The following is a 24,055-nucleotide window of genomic DNA, read 5'->3' on the forward strand; positions in this document are numbered from 1 at the left end:
CATGACATTACACATGTTGGTTATGCATAATCATACGTACAAATATATATGGAGAATTATTTTTTAATTACTTATGTAAATTAAAAGTGGTACATTGTTCGTAAATGACATCCAATTTACTTTTCGTCGCTTGTACAAAGCGACCCGGTAGGAAATTTATTGATGTTTAATGGCCATTCCGATCCTATTTCATTTCCTTACATACTTTCATATAAAATATGATCATGAAAGGAAAATTTAGAATAACTTACTTAAGAAACTTGAAAACCATAGTATTTATCTCACAATAGCCGAACCTGGTCTGCTGGATAACTCAGAGTAATACAATATGGCCTTTAGTATTAAAACTCATAACTTCGGAGTTTTTTCAACGACAAAGTCTCAAAACACCAAAAATGTATAGAAAGAAGATAACCAACTTTCAAAAATGGTAAATATGTTATATCAAAGAAAGCCGGATTCAAATACGGATTGTTTTTTGTTGCCTACCCGAGTGCTATGGGATCTTAAATCATATCTATAAGACCCACTGCTGAAGTAGAAAAATAGGAGAACTTCCTCATTTATCGCATAGGTTTCCGAAAGAGAGAAAGAATACTATTTTTTGCACACTTAAGAGATGATTGAGTTAATAGAATTAATAGAATATCTATTATATGTGATTTCTATACAGCATAGTACTTCCAGCGATATCGCTGAAATTGTTAATGCCAAAAAGTTCTGGAATCCATTTTGAAATTCCTTTGAATGAACTTATAACTGCTATTAATATAATAATGTATTTGTATATATTGTATATTGAAAGAAAAAAAAATAAAAATATCCTTTATCGCATGTTCTCTATCTCTCCCAGAACTTGTTTACCCAGGTATGGATCAAATATGAACAGCGTCGTTTTATAGTATCTCTATTGACAAAACTTCACTGTTTGTAACTCGATCTGTCCATGGGATTTTTAGGATTCTTCTAATAAGCCATAGCTCGAAGGACTCTAGCTTGTTCATATCTGTGATTTTTAGAGTCCAAGTTTCCATCGCATAGAAAAGCACTGACCAAACATAACATTTTAAAAAACGTATTTTGGTTGTGATGTTGAGGTCATGGCTACATAATAAGTTTTTGTATTTGAGAAAAGTCGTTCGCGCAAATTCGATTCGACATTTTATTTCTTTTGAACAATCCCAATTTTCATTGATCTGACAACCAAGGTACTTGAAATTTTTAACTCTTCAACAAACAAATGTAACTAAGGCGGCTAATATCCGTTCCAGCCAACTCGCCAGATTCGACGAAAGTATTGCAACCGAGATGCTTATGCCTTAGTCCGGCGAAAGCTAGACAGGAAAGCAGAAAGTTTCTTGATGTTTCCACCTCTTCTTCCTCATGGCAACTTTGATAAGTTTCATCCTCCATTGTCTTTTGCCAGTATCCAGTTTGGACGCCGCAGTTCAGTGGATGTTTCTGGGTCATAAGACCTTCGCATTTCTACAAGTTCTAGTTGCTGATCAACGTTTACTGAACTCGTGTAAAGCCCATAGTACCAGCGTTCGAACGCACAAAGACAGAGGAACTCCTGCTTGTTCTCATCCTGGTGGAATTTAAGTATGGATGTCGATTCTGCTGAGGCCAAGCAGCCAAGCAAGCTTAATATGAAAGTGGTTTGAAGATAGTCAGGATGGTAAAGATTATTCGGCTACTTTTTTCACATTATTATCCCATTTTCTTAAAACACCTTTTCTATAAACGCTATGTTCGGCGAGACCAACAAATTATTTTCACAACGCATAATTTATTACAATTTTATCTAGTTTGCAATAAACTACGAAGCATGCTTCTGCCTATTGTTTTCAGGTTTCCACTTATCGAGAACTAAATACATTATACTACCATATGACTTGGTTCAAAAGATTAACCAGATTGTCTCAAAAAACTGCTACTAATAGGTTTCAAATAAGTTTTAGTTGCGCAAATTTCCTACAGGGTATTTTAGTCATAATCAAAACTCTTTATCTCCAACATGCTTCATCAGTAAGCGATATGCTTAACAATTTCCATGCAATCTCGGCTCATAGTAGTAACTATAAAGCCAAATCGTCCTTCGTGCGTTTGCCTTGCTTATCCTTATGGCAACTGCATAGCTCATTTCCTTCTCACATGAAAATCCACATTATGAGCTGGTTGCCAGAGCTGCGGCAGCGACAGCACATACAAAAGCAATATATTTATTGTGGTGAAATTGCATAAGCATCTCTTTCGGAAGCTGGATTTCAGTAGGTACGACTATGTAGCGGCGTATGATGCGGCACAGCAATCAGGACCAAGGTAAATACGGTCATCAACGACATTGTTGCGAACAGCCGCATTCAACACGATGCCACAACGGCACGACGGCAATTGTTATTGTGCTGATATTGCCATTTCCTTGTGGTAATGCAAGCAGTTAAAAAGCAAATGTCAGACAGTTTATGGCATGATGAAGGAAATCAAAGTCGTTACTGGTCCAACTAATCTCTGGCCGTTAACTCGTTTTGTGAGCCAAATACAAATGAGGCCAATGAAGTGAAAACACGCTAACCAAACTGGCTGGGTAGAGCCGAAGATATAAAGAAGACAGTATTATAAAAGCGCAGTAATGACTACGGTGGGGAGTAATTATGTGTAATTGTGTGTGTTTTCTATAAGACGAGCGTATATAAATTGTGAGATTTTTGTAGAAAGAGTGCAGAGAAGTAAAAATGAATGCAAAGGAGTACTTTGGATAAATATTTTAGCTATTATATACTAATATACTAGGAGTAATTAATTGATTGATAATATAAAAATATTTGAAAGTACAAAGTTCAAATTTTTAAATAACAAGAAAAAACGTTAGATTTGGCTGCATCGAAATTATGTTAAGCTTCACTGACTCACATTTTCTTACAAGAACTTGAATTTGATCGGCCATTTTGTATGGATGATATATGCTATAGTGATCCTATTTGAAGAGTTTCTATGGAAATTGTATCATTATCCTAGACAATAATTCATGCCATATTAAAAAGCTTCCCATACAAGCATTCGATTCTAATCATACAGTTTATATGGCAGCTATAAGCTATAGTGATCCGATCTGATCATTTTTTTTTTTGAGATTACACCATTGCCTTAGACAATAATCTAAGCCAAATTTTTTGAAAATATACCGTCAAATGAAGAAGCTTTCATACAAGAGCTTGATTTTAATTGTTCAGTTTGTATGACAGCTACATGTAATAGTAGTCTGATAGGAACAATTTCTTCGGAAATCTCATTATTGTCTAAGATATTAATCCATTCCAAATTTCGTAAAGATATCTCTTCAAATAAAAAGTTTTTCGTACTAGCATATGACTCCGATCGTTCAGTTTGCATGACAGCTTATGCCAATATCGACAATTTAGATGGACTTATAATGACTATACTTATATATATAAGTATATTTTTCTGTCTCTAACGCTTTCTTGTAAGTGTTAAAATCTTCGAGGCAAACTTAATATACTCTTGGGTATAAAAACACACACATACACTTTCTATTACGATTTTAAATATATGGGCTTATAATGATATACTTGTATATTCTGTCGATATTTGCTCACATACATATATGTACACCACCTTCGGCCCGCATATTTGTAGACAATTAATTGTATAGTCATCAATATACTGCAAATATAGCTAACTGTGTATCCAAATGTATTGGTATTGGCTATGAATTGCAATGGTAATTGTATTTGTATTTGCTTTTGCGCTATTTGCGGACATCGTTAGTCAACACAAATGGCCGCATAATCGGCAAATTCCACGTGAAAAATTTCACACGCGGTCAGCTTTAACATTAAGCCAAAATATCAATCGCGAGTGTCGGTGTATGTGTGTTACACTAAGCTCGGGAACCTTATTTTTTATTAAATATTTAATTTTTTTTATTTAAATGAAATAATATAATAATTTATAATATAGTCTATTGAAGTTATTCCTGTTTTTTTCACTCCTACATGTATACAACATTTAAAAAATGGTATACTGAAGGTGATATTCTAATCTACAAATTTCAAAATTTCAAAAAATATTTAACAGATTTCGTTAGTTTAAATATTCAAAAAGGCTATTCTAAAATGATGTTTCCTAATTCAAATTATTTTCAAAGTTAACTCGACCGGTTTGCGTGGACCAAAAAACGTTGGATGCGGACGTCACGATATCTAAAAATCTAATTAGTTGATTTAATCGAAATTTGGCCTGTTTATTCTTAACATATCACTTTTTCATATAATTCAACAAAATTTCTAATTTTATGACTTGCAATATTTAAAAAAAGAATAAGAAAATAAAAAAAGTTAATAAAAATGTATCTAAATTTTTGGTAGCAGCCATTTTATGAAATTGTTTTATTAGTTATATTGATTCATACTACAAGTATAATGACATTTATAGTAATCCTTAATCGGTCGTTTTGTTTCCTTGAACGCACGTGTAAAAATTGTAACGACGAAATTCGAAATTCATGCTGGTAGTTTAGAATATCCTCTTAAAGCTGTGAAATTATATTTACTATATATCTTAAAAATTCTATCATTTCTACTGCATATAATAATTAAATTAGTAAAATAATTGTCTGAGAAAATATGTATTCATCGTATGCTTCCCTAATACCTTCTGTGAGGCTTCCTAAAAGGCTTTAAATTGGTAGTATTTTCCGTTTTAATTATATATGTCATCTCTATTTTAAAACAGGCCTATGATTTTTAAAAATATTTTCACTTTGGTAACCATTTTGTTTTATTTCTACCACTTTGCTCCATGTTTCTCAAGAGTTCATGATTAGCGCACACATCTCGAGACCTGATCCTTCATCCAAAGTAAAGAAAAGTATATCTAAATATTATGCCCAAATTTGAAATGTGTCGATCCTTATGAATTAACATAATTTGAAACGAATAATTATAAAAAAATATTCAACTTTTGTTTACGCCTAAAATCACGTTTTTCCGTAATAGGGATGATGTTTAGTTCATACTTTTTTGTAATGATCTTTTTTACAGTTTCAGTTTATAACTATCAGAACATAAAGAAAGGGAAGAAAATTATTTCTTCTCTCAATTGTGTTACCATATAAATGACGCGGCCAACAATTCTCAGTCAGATTTCTATGAAATAAAGTACACCAAGAACAATTAACAAACTCAATTTTTCTATGTCAATCGGAACTGGGGTAGAAACATCGTTTTAATGTAGGATTATCCGATTTTTACTTATCTTATACTTCAAAGTTGAGATTATTCCTATAATTTATATCGGAAATCCGTCATTTCATAACATAATTGTACTACCACCCTCCATATATAAATAAGTGCTCTATCATGTAGTCCTTTACGAAGCTGCAACAAAGCCAGCAAAGGCCGACTTGACCCACTATGCAAAAATTTGACACGCACTGATCAATACAAGTCAATACTTAATAAAATTCCTATACCTTTTATGTATAAGCAGCGGCTGGGATAGTCTTCGCTATCCACAGAGAATTATCGTTTTTTTCAGTTTCCACTTCATCAGTAATGATGCATTTGGATGAATGTAGAGTCTACTATGTTTTTCACTTTTACAATTTCTACTTAGCGTCTTTCTTGAAAGCGTTTTAGGATCTTTGGCACAAGTCTATCTAGTGCACAATCTATGTTTACACTTGGAGTCAGTGACTCTTTTGTTTACATTCGACCGGATTTAATGTCGTATTTGTTTGCATTTTGAAATGAATGACTCTTTTGCTTACATTTAGCCAAGCTCACAATCTTTTTTTACATTTTGGGGTCTATTACCCCTTTGTTTAAATTTTGTAAGCTTAATAACCCCTTTGTTTACATTTAGCTAAGTCCACAACTTTTGCCTACAATTTGGGTTCTATGACCCCTTTGTTTTATTTTATGAGCTTTGTTTTGTTTCCATTTTGCGAGGCAATGGACCCTTTGTATACATTTTATGCGGTCAATGACCTTTTTGTTTACATTTATCAAAGTCCACAACCCTCATATACTTTTAGCCATTTACTGTCATTGACTCCTTTGTTTACATTTTAAGGGGCCAATGACCTTTTTGTTTATATTTATCAAAGTTCACAACCTTTATATGCTTTAGCCAAGTCCACAATCGTTGTTTACAGTTAGCCAAATCCACAACCTTTGCTAACAGTTTGTGGTCAATGACTTCTTTGTTTACATTTTATGAAGTAATATTTGGCCGAGAACCTTTGTTTACATGTTATGAAATCAGTGATTGTTTACATTTAGCTAATTCAACAGCCTTTGCAAGTACCGGAAGGACTATGGTTTGGAAGAACTCTGGTTATCCCCTTTATAATTAAAAAAATTTAAAACCAGTTATTATAATAGTAATAAAGAAATTCAGTTTGATCACATTGTTTTCAGAATCATCACTTAAAACCTAAATAAATTAGCAAGCGAGTAACCAGAGGAACTTCACTTTGATACACCACAAAAACTTGCTACCAACTTTAGAGTGAAAACTGTATTTCACTTTCTGAAGCAGTTTACAACATTTTCTTCCTACTTAAGAAAGAAATCTTTACTTAAGAAAAAATATGATATTTAGTTCCATTAAGCTCGACGTTGAATTAAATTTTCTTCTTCAGTACATAATCAGAAACAATTCATTAATCCAATAAGATATTTAAAAATTATCCAAATAATATTAGACATGAAAATGGCAAAATTTTAAATGAACGCATAGATAATTTAAGACACTTAAGCCTTAAGTAAACACAGCGAGAAATTTCTATGCAAATTCGGCTACTTTAATTTGAGCAACCAATCCAATTGAGCAGCGTGCTGCGTACGTGTGCGTAACAGACGCCTAATAGCTTGGCAAACAGTTAACGAACGGCATAAATAGCAAATGGCGCAATATTTAAGCGGCATTACCCAGTCGCCGACGACAATTGTCTGTCTATTTGGCTGCCAGTTTTACCTAACACACGCACGCACTCACACATACCTTCTAAACTCTGTATATGTAAGACAACGGCACTTCGAGACGGTCTGAGCGCCATTGGCATAGAATTGCGGCACAGCTGCTTTGCGACACCCAACACCGCTCGACTAGTCACGGGACATTTGGCTGTGGTTTGTAAACCATTATGTGTTTGTTTGTTCGCCACTTGACGCCTCAGGCGCCGTGTCCAGCGCACAGTAGATCTTTGCTTTATAACTTGCTATATACCTTTCTTTGTATGTTTGAGTGTGTGTGTGACCATCCTTCTGACCATTTTGGTAATTACTTTTTTGCGGTTTGAAATTTGGCAGATTTACATTGGCCCTTCGGTGTCCTTCCAGCTTCAGCTCCGCGCCCTGTGCCTCTGTGTTTGGCGTGCGTGTCTGTCCGTGGCATATGCTTTTTGGTATTATTTTGGAAATATAATTGCGTCACTCCGACAGCATCAATTTTTGATTTTTGCTTTTTTAATGCCTTCGTACAGCCACTACTCCAGCGCAGCGTTAAGGTCATTGCGACGGTTTAAGCTTCTAGTTTGATGGGCAAAATATTTATGTAAATTTAAATAGCATAAGTAAATGAAAAGAGAGGGCGAAGAAGTGGAGAATGAAAATTTTCCGTAATTTTTGAGCTTTTGTTTTTGAGCGACAAAGCACTTCAGCTTTGGCTGTCATTTTATGCGTGTTGGTGGAAGGTGGCTAACTTTGGTTGTAGGCTCTGTCTTTACATACATATAAGAAAATATATAAAGAGTGATTAAATTCGTGGGCGGACAAATTTTTCAATAAAGTGCATGTAGTACTACTTATATATGAAGTTTACCACGTAGTCGGAGACTATAAATTTTATATATACATTTTATACTATTATTCATGTAATAAACTATTCAATACAGTGAAAATTTTATTTACGAATAAAGACGAAAACGTTTTTGTTGGTATAAGAATCCAAAGGATTGCACTTAAGATTTAGTTTTGAATATGTATATTCATACAAATATATTTTATTGGAAAAAATAACGAATTTGAGGCTGCTTTCTCAATGTCTGTTCAGTTACTAGAGTTCGAGTTACTAGAGTACTAGAGTAGAGAGAGTCCGCTTAATCGATTGTACTTAATAAACATCAACAATGTGCATGGTTAATGGAAATGTCCCCTTAATATGGCGTTCATTTAATAGAGCTTTCACTATATTCTTTATTTTTGAATTGGTTTTACTATCCTATCTTCTAAGTTGGTTCGAACTGGACACAGTGTGCTAAATTTTACTAAAATTGGTTTAGTAGTTTAGGAGTCCATCGTGGACAAACAACGTGACACGTACTTTTTATATATACAGAATAGACCAATTCTCATTATCGATTCGCCAAACTTTATACGCAATGTGTCGTGTGTAGAAATAGTGATGGTCCGCGTTGATTTTATCAAATTCTGGGAAAAGATTCGGTCAGCATCGTGTTATAACATTCGATATTGATGACAAACGGCATTTCCTGCTTTAATTAAAATGAAATGCCCGAACTAACCATGATTTGACTCACCCCAATAGAGCCCAATTTTGTTTGCCGACGAAGACATTAAGCAAAAAATGGGCCTCATCTGAAGAGATGAGTTTTTGATAAAAATCATCGTTGGCTTCCATCATTTCTAGCGCCCAATCGGCAAGGTTAAGGCGCTTTAAATTGTCTGTTGGCTTCACTTCTTGTGCCAACACAATCTTATACGGAAAGCGTCGTTGACCCGACTGATTCGGATTGGCCTCAACACTGACCTGAAGAGCACCGAACCCGAACCCGAAAGCGAACCATAAGTAAGCAAACCCTTAATATGATGTTTAAAACTAGGCTTGCTCAAAGTTATTGAGCTGGTTTCATAATATTTGCTATTTACTAGATTTCTCCAGATATTTCTTTTTAAACTGAAATGATCCCAAGATTGAAGCTAAATATCAGCATTTGTTTTTTTTTTATAGGTATTAAGACTGTAGCAAAACATGCTTGAATTAATCTCAGAAACTTTTTTTCTGTCCCTGTTTTGAATATAAATTTTGAACGACTTGTAAGGCATTGCAGTAGGAAATTCGATGACAACCCTATAAAAACTTTAGTAAAAACTTAAAACAGCCAAACTTTCTTTATTCATTACTAAACACTAACTTCTTTTTCTTTTATATACGATAAATTGAGAAGTGAAATAAGTGAACAAATTTAAAATTTATTTACCAAATCAAATTTTTCCTGCAGGGTATCCTACTGCCTACTTCATATGTATGTAGGAACATTCCTATACATACTAAATGCAGTATACATAAGTATATACTACCAATGGCATTAAATCATTTAATTTTTGTCGTTTTAAGTTTTTAATCGGATTTCTGTCTTTTAGCCATTCATTTTCTCTCAGGCACTTAGTGATCTGCCAAGCGTTGATATTAGCTTCACTGTTCCCTTACATTCATTATTTTCTTTCCTTTATATTTGCTTAGACTTTCATTAGACTTTTTCACTGCCGATTGTTCAGCATTTACTCCCACCTGGCAAGTTGTTTGCTCTTTTCTCTGAAACTCTGACATTAATGCGGATTTTCAAGGTTTTTTGTTTGTTCTGCTGCAGAGCAAACAGCTTATGCAGATATTTAACTTGCTTCGTTTACTCATACAGGTACATATGTACATATAATAATGTTGTATGTATGTATTTGTGTAAATAAAATTGTGTACGTAAGCGCTAAGGCATAATGTGGCTAGGGTTGAATTGATGTTTGGCTTTGTGGTAGATTCAGTTATTTTAATATACTTAAGTGATTATTTAATGTTTCTATAATGATTTCGTGAATCTCGTAAATCCTTTAATTATTTCAAATGATGGCATTACTCGTGTACTCGGATACACAAAGAGCTTTACTGTTTAAGGGTTTTCGGAAAAAAACTTGTAACCAAGGTAACCGTTGGATATTATGTTGATGTCACGCTTTTTAATGTTCGTTTGAAGTTCATCTGCATGTCCATTAATGTGTGTTTGGCAGCTATTCGTTTGATTACAAGGGGTTTGACTGACGATTTTTCCATGAAATGAAATTTAATAAGGATTTTGCTTGAAATTTAGTGTTTACAGCGGAATCAGTGCTTGAAAATAATCGTGTTGACATCAGAGAGGTAGCCGAAAATCTCTATATCTCTTATAGGGAATCATTTGATTAATGTTTTGGGTATGAAACTGGTAGAAGCTGCTTGACAACGTAGTTCTCTATTCATCCAACGCATTATTACTGGTGAGTAGACATGGTCGGATAAAAATCTGGATCCGTTCGGTTACTTAGACCCAATAAAATACGAAGGAACATTTGGCAGGAATAACTGATCCCCTGAATAGACCTTCTTCTTCATACTTCATATATTCTGAATGAATATAATATTCTATGTAAAGGCCAAGAATAATTCTAACATCTTTTATATTGTCGAAATTCATACTTTCCAAAAATAAATCAAGTTATTGTTGTCGAATTGACAGTCTTTGTATGAATAAAAATCTGAATCCTTTCTGGTTTTGGGTAGTGAGAAGGGTCATCATTATGGAATAAGTCATCATTTTTCTTAGTACTCAACAAATAAAAAGAAGTGAATTGAGATTTTAATCAGTGAGCCGCTGTAAGCTTCACTCAATGGGAAGCATTCTCGGCCTACATAAACCATACTGGAAATGTTTTTAAGGAGCCTTATCATTGTAGGTGTAATTCTTTATAGCAGTTCACAAAACTAGGAACAACTACTAAGCGAAATTTTTTTCTCAGTTAGAGAGCTGTAATAATACATACCATTTTATAACCTACCGAAATCCGCTCTGACTAATGGTCTCGCACATAAATCCCAAATACCAAATAAAATAAATAATGTCTGCCTACCAGGCAGATAAACTGGAGCAAATGAATATTTGTAGGTGTAGGAGTGGTAATAAGGCCGCCATTTCATCGACACAGTCGGTTGAGCAAACCCCCCAGCAAGCATTCAACCACGTGTCAATCGCCATCAACATCAGCACCAACACTCGCTCTTATGCTGGCGCTCTAACTGTCGGCAGTGATGACACATTTAATTACCCAACAACTTAATGATCTGCTGATGTGCATATTTTTACGGCGCATTTCACACGCTTATACCCAAACCACCCAAGAATGTTTGCTAAGCAACCACTATGTGTGCTTGTGTAGCTGTTGCCAGCATTTAAGACCGTTTCGTTTAACTTTGGTTCGTTTCAATTTATTTCGTCTTCGTCTTTGTTTGCTTTCTTCGAAATGTGCGCGGCCTATAAAATTCATTATATTACAAATCATTTATTCATATCGGCGCATATCTATATACAAGTCTTTATTCATTTCAATTCGAATTTGCTTCGTCATGATTTCGGTGCAACGCGGCGTATGAGCAATATTCGGTGATTTACTCGTAAATGTTATTGATACCTATGCTATGCCGTATTAATTTTGATTATCATTGTGCTATCACTATTTGTTTGTGCTGTTGAAATAGCCTGACTAGGATATTAGCATTCTAACAATTGGAGTGAAATATAGGACTTAGCGGAGTTGGAGGCAATGAATAAGTGTTTCACAGATGAGCTCTTTGCATCTACATATGTATATTATGGTGATTATTTCGCAGTTTTTGTTATACTCTCGCAACAAAGTTGCTAAGGAGAGTATTATAGTTTTGTTCACATAACGGTTGTTTGTAAGTCCTAAAACTAAAAGAGTCAGATATAGAGTTATATATACCAAAGTGATCAGGGTGACGAGTAGATTTGAAATCCGGATGTCTGTCTGTCCGTCCGTCCGTCTGTCCATGCAAGCTGTAACTTGTGTAAAAATTGAGATATCATGATGAAACTTGGTACATGTATTTCTTGGCTCCATAAGAAGGTTAAGTTCGAATATGGGCAAAATCGGCCCACTGCCACGCCCACAAAATGGCGAAAACCGAAAACCTATAAAGTGTCAAAACTAAGCCACAAATAAAGATATTAAAGTGAAATTTGGCACAAAGGATCGCATTAGTGAGGGGCATATTTGGACGCATTTTTTTGGAAAAGTGGACGTGGCCCCGCCCCTACTAAGTTTTTTGTACCATCTCGGAAACTACTATAGCTATGTCAACCAAACTCTATAGAGTCGTTTCCTTCAGGCATTTCCATATACAGTTCAAAAATGGAAGAAATCGGATAATAACCATACAAAGGTTATGTTGAAAATCACTAAAAGTGCGTTAACCGACTAACAAAAAACGTCAGAAACACTAAATTTTACGGAAGAAATGGCAGAAGGAAGTTGCACCCAGGCTTTTTAAAAATTGAAAATGGGCATGGCGTTGCCCACTTATGGACCAAAAACCATATCTTAGGAACTACTCCACCGATTTCAATGAAATTCGGTATATAATATTTTCTTACTCAAACGCACAAATTCTATCCAATATAACGCTATTTTGAATTCCATCTGATGCCTTCTCTGAATAATATATACATTAGGAACCAATGATGATAGCGGAATAAAATTTTACACAAATACGGCATTTGAAAAATATGTAAATGACGGATAATGAAATCTCGATTATCACTTTATCATGCGAGAGTATAAAATGTTCGGTGACACCCGAACTTACCCCTTCCTTACTTGTTTAGTATTGTTATTATTTCCATGCATGAGTATGGAATAAGATTATTTTGTGCTCTAAGTAAAGAACTTATCAGATTCATAAATACAAATATTTTCTATGAAAAGTCAACAAAGTCCTTTTTCACGATCTTGTTTAGCTCCTTCTTCGATGCAGTTTTTATTCCCTCAATCTTTAGTTTTGGAAACATACAAGTCACAAGGGGCCAAGTTTGGGTAATACGCTGGCATCGGCATCACTAATATATTATTTTTGGCCAAATTTTCTCCCAAAAGGGTGATATTTTTTACTAATCGGTAACATTTTTATTCACCGCACCACCCTTTGGCAAGAACTCATGATCCGCGACACCCCTGCAATCGAAGAAAACTGATGCAAAACCTTGACATTCAACCTAGCTTTTTCGGTCTTGGATCATAAACCCATGATTTATCACCAGTTATGAGATTCTGAATCATCGTGGACTGAGTCCTACATCTCCTGTGCAATAGTATACAAATTAAATGGCAAGTAGTGGTGATAAAAGGATCTTCTCCAACTCTTATATTAACTCTTTTTTGATATAATCTTACAATTTACGTGAAAAAATCAAATAACGAAGTTCTAGGTTTTTTATATTTATTTTTTATACTTTCGATCAATTGTTAAACATCCTTTTCCGGGTTAGCCGTACCATACCAATAACAACTTTGGTACTAATCTTTTATCAGTCATAGCTGATTCATCGTCATAGAAAAATTATTAGACGTAATCCACTAATCAACGGAATCGAATTACATAACATAGATGGTCGATCAACAGACCTATATCTTATTATTATTCGACCCTCAAAACTCTAAGGAGATTCTTCAAGTTTGTTCCCAATTTTTTTATTTACAATGCCCTTAATTCAGAAAGGTGGCTTGTGGCCGAAAATTTTTTTACAATAGAATCGTTAACATTTATTTAATGCAGGAATGGCCATAAATATCTTGGGTTCTAAAACGTGATTCTAGAGAATAACTTGCTCTGTGAAATACCAAAGAAAATAAAATTCAAGCAAATATAAGACGTTTTAGTAATTATTCCTCTAGGAAATCTATAGCTCCTAAAACAACTGTTTAAATTAAATGACTTACTGTGAATACGGTGGATAGATAAATTACAGGTCAATAAAACATATTTATTTGCATAATTCATCATTTTATTCAGCATAGTTCCCTTCAAAGGTGATACATTGATTATAGTGAACCTCCAACTTCTCGTCTCTATTTTTGTTGTATGATTTGTTCTTTGCTTCAAAATAGTCCTCATCACAGACATTCGACGAACATTTTTTCCAGCGTGCATTCTGTTGAGATCCTAAAACAGGAATAGGTACAGTGTTTCATCCATTATCACATATGGATGCAAAAACTCGGTTTTATTACGCTTGAACATCTCCAAAAACTGCTCCGAATCATCAACTCGTCGTTGTTTTTGGTAAAAAGTGAACTCGCGCGGCACCCACTTTGCAAGGAGTTTTCTCATAATCAAATATTCGTGAATGATATGATGTTCACGTTCAGTTGACATCCTCAGAGTACTTGCTATCTCGACAAGCTTCACTTTATGCTTATCCAAAATTATTTTGTAGACTTTTTTGATGTTTTCGTCGGTAACAACCATTTCTGGGCGTCCATTGCTTTCACTATCTTCGGTGCTCATTTCAACACGTCTAAACATGGCATACAAAGCCTTTGATGGTTGATTTTTCTGGAGTAGTGTCTGGAAGCTCGTCATCTAGCCAAGTTTTTGCTTCAACTGTATTTTTTTCCTTCAAAAATATTTAATCATTCCTTTTTATGAATTTATTTCACAATAACAAACGTTGCTTCGCTCAAAATGACAATTCACAAACTAAGAATCCAACAGCTGCCAAATTTATACACGCCTTTTGAAAATTAGGGCTAACTAGAAATCATATAGGTTTTATTCTAGTTGCGTCATATATGTGTAAGTTGACCTGAAAATATTAAAAAAATGTTTAATAAAGATTTTCCGAGTTCCGGTGCTTGCTTTCCAGTCAAAACTTCATTAACTTACTTTTATTCTCTCAGTGTTAGTCGTTTAGCTTGGTTTGTTTGTCCTTATCAAGAAAAGCTTTTATCACTTGTGCTTTTGCTACTCCTCCATTTTCGTGATTTTTGCCATAATTTTCGAATAAATTGTGCAATATAAATCATAGACTTTATTGAGACAATTCGTGCACAAATCCGTATCGTGTCGCTCGAAATCGCCTAATATTAATAACGGCATTTTATGAAATATTACCGCGTTCAATCTCTTGCTTTTTAGACATATGCACCATCTGCTTCTAAGCCCTAATTAACTGCTAGCTATTAATTAAGATAAAACGCTCGTAAAATATTGCTGTGTGGACGTAAAATCAAAGAAAATTAAGCGTTTTATATTAAGTATTTGCCAATCCAACCAAATTGACGCACACAAACACAAAAGCTTTGCAGATTTATTTGCCACAGCAATTTTTGCGGTTTGTACATATGTATGTATTATATAATATTATTTCTCACATTTAATTTATTTTATCTGCATAGTTTTGGTATGGAAAGTCGTTGTCTTCACGCGCTGTGACTTTCCGAGTTGTTTTACATAAAGGCCAAGTTTCGCCGAATAACCTTATGCAATCAATACAATTTGGCCTGTCATTTGTCACGCGACCAATTGCAGAGAACCTTCTACGAACAGAACATGGATTATTGATTACAAATGTTTGCTCTTTGTAGCATATGAGTGTGTGAAAGGGTGTGTTTGGGTGTGGATGTTATTTTTTTTTTTGTCAGTTCCGTATTAACAAAAAATTTCTAGTCACTTTTTGTGCACTCACTCTTCTTGTGCATTCTCTCATTACTTTTATTGCTTTTCTCTTCTCTTTGTGTGTGTTTTTTCTAGGCAGCACATCGAATCCCGATGCTAAGCGCCTCTACGACGATCTCCTCAGCAACTATAACAAATTGGTGCGTCCCGTTGTCAATGTGACTGACGCTCTAACTGTACGCATCAAATTGAAGCTATCACAATTGATTGATGTCAATTTGAAAAATCAAATCATGACAACCAATTTGTGGGTGGAACAAACCTGGTACGATTACAAACTCCAATGGGAGCCGAAAGAGTATGGCGGTGTTGAAATGTTGCATGTACCCTCGGATCATATATGGCGGCCGGATATTGTGTTATATAATAAGTAAGTAGTTTGGCATTAATAAAAAACCACAACACACGCACACACACACACACACACACTCAGCGCAAAGTCAGCGCGCTCAGTCAGTGAAATATCACCACATCAAATTCCCATATATCACAATCATCAGCCGCATCATCAGCAGCATGAGTGAGCGACAAGCAACAACGCGTGTTGCAAAACTAGCAGTAAAAAAATTAATTGTTGTTGCTGTTCCGTTAAAAATCCGGCTATGACTCGAAAAGAGCGCTGACATGCGGAACTTCTAGCTTTTTGTGTACTCACTCTCTTCCTGTTGTTGTTGCTAGTCTTTTCACTAGCAGTGCCGCTACCACTGCTGCTGCTGTTGCTATGCTGTCATTGTCATCGCCTCTTTTACTCATCACTGCGGTTTTTTGATTTATTTCATCCGAAGCGTGTCTTACAATTTTATTTATTGTTTCCTTTATTTTGGCAAATATTCTATGAAATTTCACATTTCCGTTTCTCATTTTATGCAAACTCATGCAAACACATACACACATATGCAAATGATTTCTGCTGGCTTAAGTATTTCCAGTTAAGTACATACATATATGCAAATGCAAAACATTTTTCCAAGTCAAAGATTTTAAGTCTGAACTATTTATCACTCTCATTTTGAATTGCATGCATAATTGCGAATATAGGTCTGAAATAGTTTTGTACATAAAGGTTGTTTCAAAACTTTCACTATTTCTTATCCGTTATTTAATCGGTTTAATATCCATATCTCCGACACTCCCAGACTGTTAAGAATCACTAAAAAAATTCGATGAGAAGAACAATCCCGTCCTCTTTCGGTGCAATTTTATATGCCGCAGCATATTTTAGCACGTACATATGTATTTTAATCGAAATATGTTGAAACTCACTTAATATAAGAAGTCATCCACTTCGAGGTTCGCAAATTTTTTAAAGAAAAAGCAACAGAAACTTCAAGTTTAGTGGAGATTGCTTATATCATTTGAAAGAACATTCCTTGTAATTTATTTTTTGAAGATTATCTCTAAAATTTTGGCCGCGGTAACATCTTAGATGGTCCATCCATTGAGTCCAATTTTCGATGACTCGTTCAAGCATTTCAACTGATAACTGGCGAATGACATGCGTGATATTTTGCTCCAAAGCCTGAATCCAAGCGGGAATGTCCGCATAGACTTAATACTTTACATATCACCACAAAAAAGAGGTCTAATGGCTCGATATCACACGACGTGGTGGTGGCCAATCGACCGCCCAAAACGTGAAATTATCTGCTCGCCGAAGTGTTCTCTCAATAATTCCATTAATTGATGCGGTGTGTGGGAAGTGGCGCCGTCTAGCTAAAATCAAATGTCGCCCTTAGATCACGAGCTTCCATTTCGGGTATCAAATAGGCGGTTTGGCGTGGTCAAATTTGCCACTGACGGTTACGTTCTCACCAGCATCATTTTTGAAGAAATATGAACCGATGATTCTACCGTCCCACAAACCTCACCAACCGTTGTGTTATCTGGTTGTAATGGCAGCTCTTGAATCTCTTCAGGTTGGTTTTCGTCTTTAATGCGACAATTTCGCTTGTTTACAAACCCATTGAGCCAGAAATGGGCCTCACCGCTGAACAAAATTTGGCTCGAAAATCTTCTTGGAACTTTTCAAAAGTCCATTGAGCGAAGTGATGCCACTTGGGGAAGTCCAGCGGAAAGAAATTCTGAAATTTTTGGAAAAAATATTTTAAACTCGGCCATTATTACGCCATTTTCAGTGACCCATCGGAAAAAGATGCGCCCGCGTTAGCAGGATAACTCCTTTCAGCATCATCTGAAGTGAAAAAATACGTTATTTTAGTTAATACCTTAACTTAGAACTTGAACGAAGGAAAAAAACTGAAAATTGGATTTTTGTCAGACTTTTTTACAAGAAATGAAAATTTCGCGACATATTTCTTCAAATAGCTGTAATCGAAAAAAAATCTTCATTGAAGTCTTTAAGAATTGTATCTCAAAGAACTATGTAAAATTTCATGAAGATTGGTTGAGAAAACTTCGCCAACCGATTTCAAAAACAATTTTGAGAAAAATGCGTTTAAAACGGCGCACTTAGTCTAGCTAAGCTACAAGTTCTCAAGGTTGTATCTCCGAAACTGTTACTCGGATTAACTTAAAAATTTAGGACAATATTCTAGAAGTGTTTTTTATTAAGACAATAAAAAAATTATATTTTTTGAAACCCGTAAACCTAGGTAACCCCTTAAGATCTCACCCTAAAATGCGACAAGTCATTCCATACGTCAGTCCGAGTAGCTGCGAGCGGCGCCGAATCGAATGCCGAGTCTCATGATGGGTTTCGAATAGCACTCACAGTAGTAATCGTCCTGTTGACCATAAGTTGAGCGAAGTGCGCCAAACACATTCTTTACAGAACGTGAATTTCCCTAATAAAGTTGAACGATTTGTAAACGTTGTTCAAGCGTAAGTCTATCCCGGAAAGTAATGTCAAACGATACTGAACAAAAATAACATGACAGCTTGACACGACTCACGCGTAATCCGTCAAAAACAGGATCTCTGCTTGGATCACACATATCTTTATTTGGAGTCCCTTTCTCCTAACCTCCCAGACTACAAACGTATCAATCTTTAGAGAAGCACTGAACGCTGTTCATAGTGAAGCTACCACCCAGTAAAAGGCGTTCTTAGAGTTCAACAACCACCTGTAGCATAAAAAGAGCTTTTAGTTGCCTCGCGAATCTAACAGTTTAGTGCTTTATAGCAGTTTAAATTAGAAATCAACTTCGAAATTACAATCTCCGCATGACTCTAACTACCACTTTGCATGCCCGATAAAACCAACTAATCTAACTCTTTCTCTGTGGTCCGATCTCATGGAAACCCGTTATTTGATTTCGGTGAAAAATTAAATTACTTCTTTTCAACTCAAGTAACAATAACAACATCTTACTTTCATCTCTCAGACATCTTGTAACATGCTTCTTAGTGAACCACGGTCATTCCAATAGAAAACTTTAGTTTTTGCTTTAATTATCTAGACCTAAATTTTAGTTATCGCCTCACTATTTTCACATATTTTACCTCCACGTTTCCTATAAATCCTCAATTAATCTTATAATATGTCTTTATAACGACAGTTAACTATACAGCGTGGATCAAGAAAGTGAGCCTTTGTAAAATTATCCTACAATTATTTAGATTGAATAATTATTGCACTACTATATACTATATATATTAATATATTATTTGCAAATTTTTAATTGTGTTCAATCTTCTTTAATCTTTTTTTATTCTACAACCAAACATACAATACATACAAAAATCTTCTACCAAAAATATACTTACACATACATAACTATACAATACCTTTGTGCCCTCCTCGAGTCAGCCAAATCAGTTTTTTGCAATAATTCACCGTGTCCGATGCTAACTACTTCTTTTCTTTTTCACATTTTTTCTTTGCAATCTTTATCCACCATCGCCACCGGCACCGCAACACCACCACTCTGCTGCTCCGCTCCGCCACAGCGCCGATGGCAATTTCGAAGTGACGTTGGCCACAAAGGCCACTCTCAACTATACGGGGCGCGTCGAGTGGCGGCCACCGGCGATTTATAAGAGCTCCTGCGAAATCGATGTCGAGTACTTTCCATTCGACGAACAGACGTGTGTGATGAAATTCGGCAGCTGGACATATGATGGCTTTCAGGTGAGTTTGTAATTGAAATTTAGCCACGAGTACGATTGGATTTACTTATTGGATTTTTACCGGTTTTTATGCTATTTTATGTTTTGCCCCACATACATTTATATACCTTTGTACATACATATTCCTACATATACGGGTATATAAGGAGTTATATATGTAGTTAACTCAGGTTCTGTAAACTCAGCACTTCATCTGGAGTTGTGTGTGCGTCTTTTACGGTTTTCTTTTATTTTTTTATGCAATTTACACGTTTTCCGTTTGCAACCTCATTCGTCTGAGTAAACTGAACTCAATCAAATGTTTAATTGACTCGAATCGTTAATTGCTTGTTTCATGTTCGTTTGAAGTTTGTTTAAGAGTAGAAAAGCTGGGGATTTTCGATTAGTTTAGAATAAAGTTTTTACATCTGGAAATTTTAATGGAAGCGCGTGCAGATTTGCGTGGCTATTAATTTATGTTTTGTTAAATTATTTTTATCAACTCGATGTAGGTGGTATGTAGATTGTTCAATGTTTTTATATGCAGCAAACGCTGTTCCAAAATACATTTCAAGAAAGCACTTTTAAAACGTTGTGCAGTTTTTTTTTAATTGCTTATAATCAGTTTTACGATGAAATATTTTCCAAAAAAAATTTTATTTAAAGCTTTCCAATTACTCAGCCTAACGACTTTCTGAAACCCTTGATATTTGGCGCTTATTTGATAATATTTTGCTCGGATTTCTGTTTAATGCTCATTATCAACTCTACTCCAAAAATATCTAAACTAAAAGAATCCGGAATTTGAAAATTATCTTAACTGCTTCAAATATTACAATATTTTCAAATATTTTCTGTCGATAGCAGCAAAAGTTTCAAACCTATTTTCAAACCGTTTTAGTTAAATATCTATGCTGTTTTGAGTTCTTGCTGAAACTATCGGTAAAATCGAATCCGATTGGCTTTATAGAGATAATGTACAGCAGAACACATTTCAAGCTTTCAAAACTTTAAGTGAAAATAAGAAAGAGTCAGATATTTATTTTGTTTACTTCACTATTCAATAACTCCAAAATATTACTATAGATCCCCATACGTTTAGAAATACTAAAAAAATCCACTTTCATGCACCCTCATGTTCGAAAGTAGTTGCTTCTTTAAAATATTCGTAATTTTTATACTCTGAACAAGATATATTAAGTTTGCCTCATCGTTTGTAACACCCAGGAGGATACGTCGGAGACCCTATAAAATATATTTATAAATCAACGTGGTGAACTGAGTCGAATTCATCATGTCCGTATGTAAACACGCGCAATAGTTCCTCATTTTTTGAATATTGATCTAAAACTTTGCCTACTCTTTTCTCCCTAAGAACCTGTCATTTGTCGAACCATTCAAAATCAGGTTCTTGTGTCGAAACCTTTTTTATTTAACAGGATAACTTCACGAAGTTTGGAACAGATTAATGTTCCAGAGGTTGATTGAATTGAAATGGCATACACAAGGATAATGTTTAAGAAAATATTTTACTTCTATTTATAGTTGAAATGCGGTTCGGAAATGGCCGAAATGCCTCTCTCAAAACCTTCATTCTGAAAATATTCCTTCAAAAGCAACTCATCTTTATTTAAAACTGAATGTCTATTAGAAAAATCTTAAACGGGTCCATTATAACATTTTTGTCAAGAAGATTTTAATCTAAGCTAACTATCGTGGCAAACAAATTCTTACCTATCAACTTCAATATATTTTGACCCAAAACAGATCAAACCAGCTTTTCGGATAGATATTACAAAACAAAAACAAGGAAAAACGTTAATTTCGGCTGCACCGAAGCTAAAATACCCTTCACAGATTACATTGGTGCCTTAGAAAATAATTTATACCAAATTTGGTGAAGATACATTGTCAAATGTGAAAGTTTTCCATACAAGAACTTGATTCCGATCGTTCAGTTTATATGGCAGCTATATGTTATAGTGGTCCGATATCGGTCGTTCCGACAAATGAGCAGCTTCTTGAAGAGAAAATGACGTTTGCAAAATTTCAAAAGGATATCTTAAAAACTGAGGGACTAGTTCGTATATATACAGACAGACGGACGGACAGATGGACAGACAGACAGACGGACATGGCTAAATCGACTCAGCTCAACATACTGATCATTTATATATATTCTTTATAGGGTCTCCGACGCTTCCTTCTGGGTGTTACAAACTTCGTGACAAACTTAATATACCCTGTTCAGGGTATAAATATGTACCAAATACCTATTGGCTAATTTTAAGAAGGTGTGAAGGAAGAAGACACTAATAAGAGAAGTATCAAATTTTACTCAAATTGTTAAAACCGTCCACCCTGGTTTTACTACGCAATATTTATCTAGTATTCTCTTGTGCTATGAGTATTAGTTTTAGAGAAATTATTATATTTTCTCCCAGTTCTGAAATTTACACCATAGCACACTCAACAAAGATTTCTAAAAAGTAGATGTCGAAAAAAACTTGTTAATTTACTTGGTTATACACTTTCGCAATTAGCAAAAATTATTTTCACTTTAGTTAGGGAATTTGAAAATTAAAACACATCAAACTTGGATGGAAATAAATACAAACGAATCAGTCGTAGATCAGCATTAATTTTTTACATTTTTCAGCTGTAAAATTTTTAGATACAATCTAGTCGCATTATCTTTAAGATCTCCGACTTAAACCGCTTAAAAAGTAGTAAACAAACAATAAACATAAATATAAACTCACCAACTTATTTAAGCTATGAAAGCTTAACTGTGGTGAAAATGTACTCAAACAAGGTGCTATGTATTAGCGTGTAGCCTTGTCTATTTAAAATCTGTTACTACATATTATGCACGATTCAAGATTTTTAAATACAATTTATGTTTTTCAAGAAATATTTTCCAAAAGTCTCATACACAGAAATAGCTTCAACTGCCTTCTTTCATTCTGGTAGTCAATGAATAACAATTAAGATAACTAGTCATCTACAATCTTTCGTTTCGGCTCTTTTTTGGAACACCATTCGCTAGGTTATTGGACAGTTTCGATGTCGTCTTCAGAAACTCACGTCTAGTCACATGTAATGATGCGTTTGATGAATGTAGGATGCTTAGTATCACTTTTGCGACATCTATTCGATACCGTTTTCAGAAAAGATTCAGGTCACGCTTAATACCCAAAACGTAAACCACAATGTGCTGAGTCGATCCATAAGAGATAATGAGATTCTCTACAATTTCTCTGTTGCCAACAAGATAATTATCAAATAGATGACGATTCGCAATTTTCGATAACTTCATGATCTTCACTAACTCTTCACACTTCTCTAACATCTTAAATACAAATTGATACATGGATATAAGATTCAGGAATACTAATTGATATATGCTGTAGCTCACTTTTTTTTTCTGAATTCCGGGCAGCAAACACCAAATTTTTCAAGAACCATAAGCAGAATGATCACAGGAAACAAGTTGACTTGAGCTGACGCCCAGGGTGGCTCATTTGAAACTGGTTTTATCATCGCTTTGTTGTTAGTTTAAGTGTTCTAATTTTTATTAATATTGTTTTGATGTGGCTCCGGAGCTAAATTTTTCTGTCACCCGAGATATATTTATGTAACGCAAAACTCTCTTTGAGCATCCTTACTACATTACCATATCGTTAGTCAAAATGCGCGGGATGTATTGCTGCACTAGCATGGAATTCTTTAAAATGCTTTTTTGAGAGCAATACTCTCACTACATGCACGCCCTCTATTGCCTCTTTTTTTATTCGCTACTATATATTCCACGGCCTTGAGAATATCCGTAAATTCCCACTTCCTCAAATGATAAATTATATGTATAATAAGTAATCAAATTAAATCCTTACTGATCATATTCAGAACCAAGCAACCACTAAATATCGCGGAATGTGCACAATAACACCACAAACAACGACAACTATTTGCAAGTGCGAAGACACTTACAGTGCGGCGTGCCACTGAACTGCCAATTCCATGAAATCCGCTAACGAAAGAAAAGCGCAATTCCGCCATTTATAGACACCCACGTGCAATCGCACAAAATCAACTTCAGCGGAGCAGCACACCGGCCAGCTGAGCTCGCGGCATCAGCAGGCGGACCAAAAGTGATTGCCGCCAAAGTGAGCTGAGTGCTATGAATGCGATTTCGCAGCATTCACGGCTGCCAAGTATCGAAATTGGGTTTTCATGTTGCAGACAATTGAAGCGCATAACACGACAAGCGCCGGAGTTGAGGCGCGACAGCTGAGGTAATCGCGGAGATGCTGGAACAGCACAGAAGAAAGTCAGGTGGCAAGCAATTTCGTGGCACAGGAAGCATTTATAGTGGCCTGCCAAAAGTTTCCGAGGCATAGGACTTCGCAGTGCAAGCCTTACTGAGCATCGACACCGCCTC

General features: G+C 35.1%; 1 protein-coding gene across 1 annotated transcript in view; it reads left to right on the top strand.

Annotated features, from left to right (window-relative positions):
* The window catches only part of LOC126758843 (acetylcholine receptor subunit alpha-like), a 350,795-nt gene that overhangs the window by 245,124 nt on the left and 81,616 nt on the right, over positions 1–24,055 (top strand). The window contains exons 3-4 of the mRNA XM_050473246.1: positions 15,622–15,916; positions 19,456–19,636. Of these exons, the coding sequence (XP_050329203.1) occupies positions 15,622–15,916; positions 19,456–19,636 (476 nt within the window). The remainder of the gene's footprint in view (positions 1–15,621; positions 15,917–19,455; positions 19,637–24,055) is intronic.

The sequence above is a fragment of the Bactrocera neohumeralis genome, chromosome 5 (assembly GCF_024586455.1).
Source record: "Bactrocera neohumeralis isolate Rockhampton chromosome 5, APGP_CSIRO_Bneo_wtdbg2-racon-allhic-juicebox.fasta_v2, whole genome shotgun sequence".
NCBI classification, from domain to species: Eukaryota; Metazoa; Arthropoda; class Insecta; order Diptera; family Tephritidae; genus Bactrocera; species Bactrocera neohumeralis.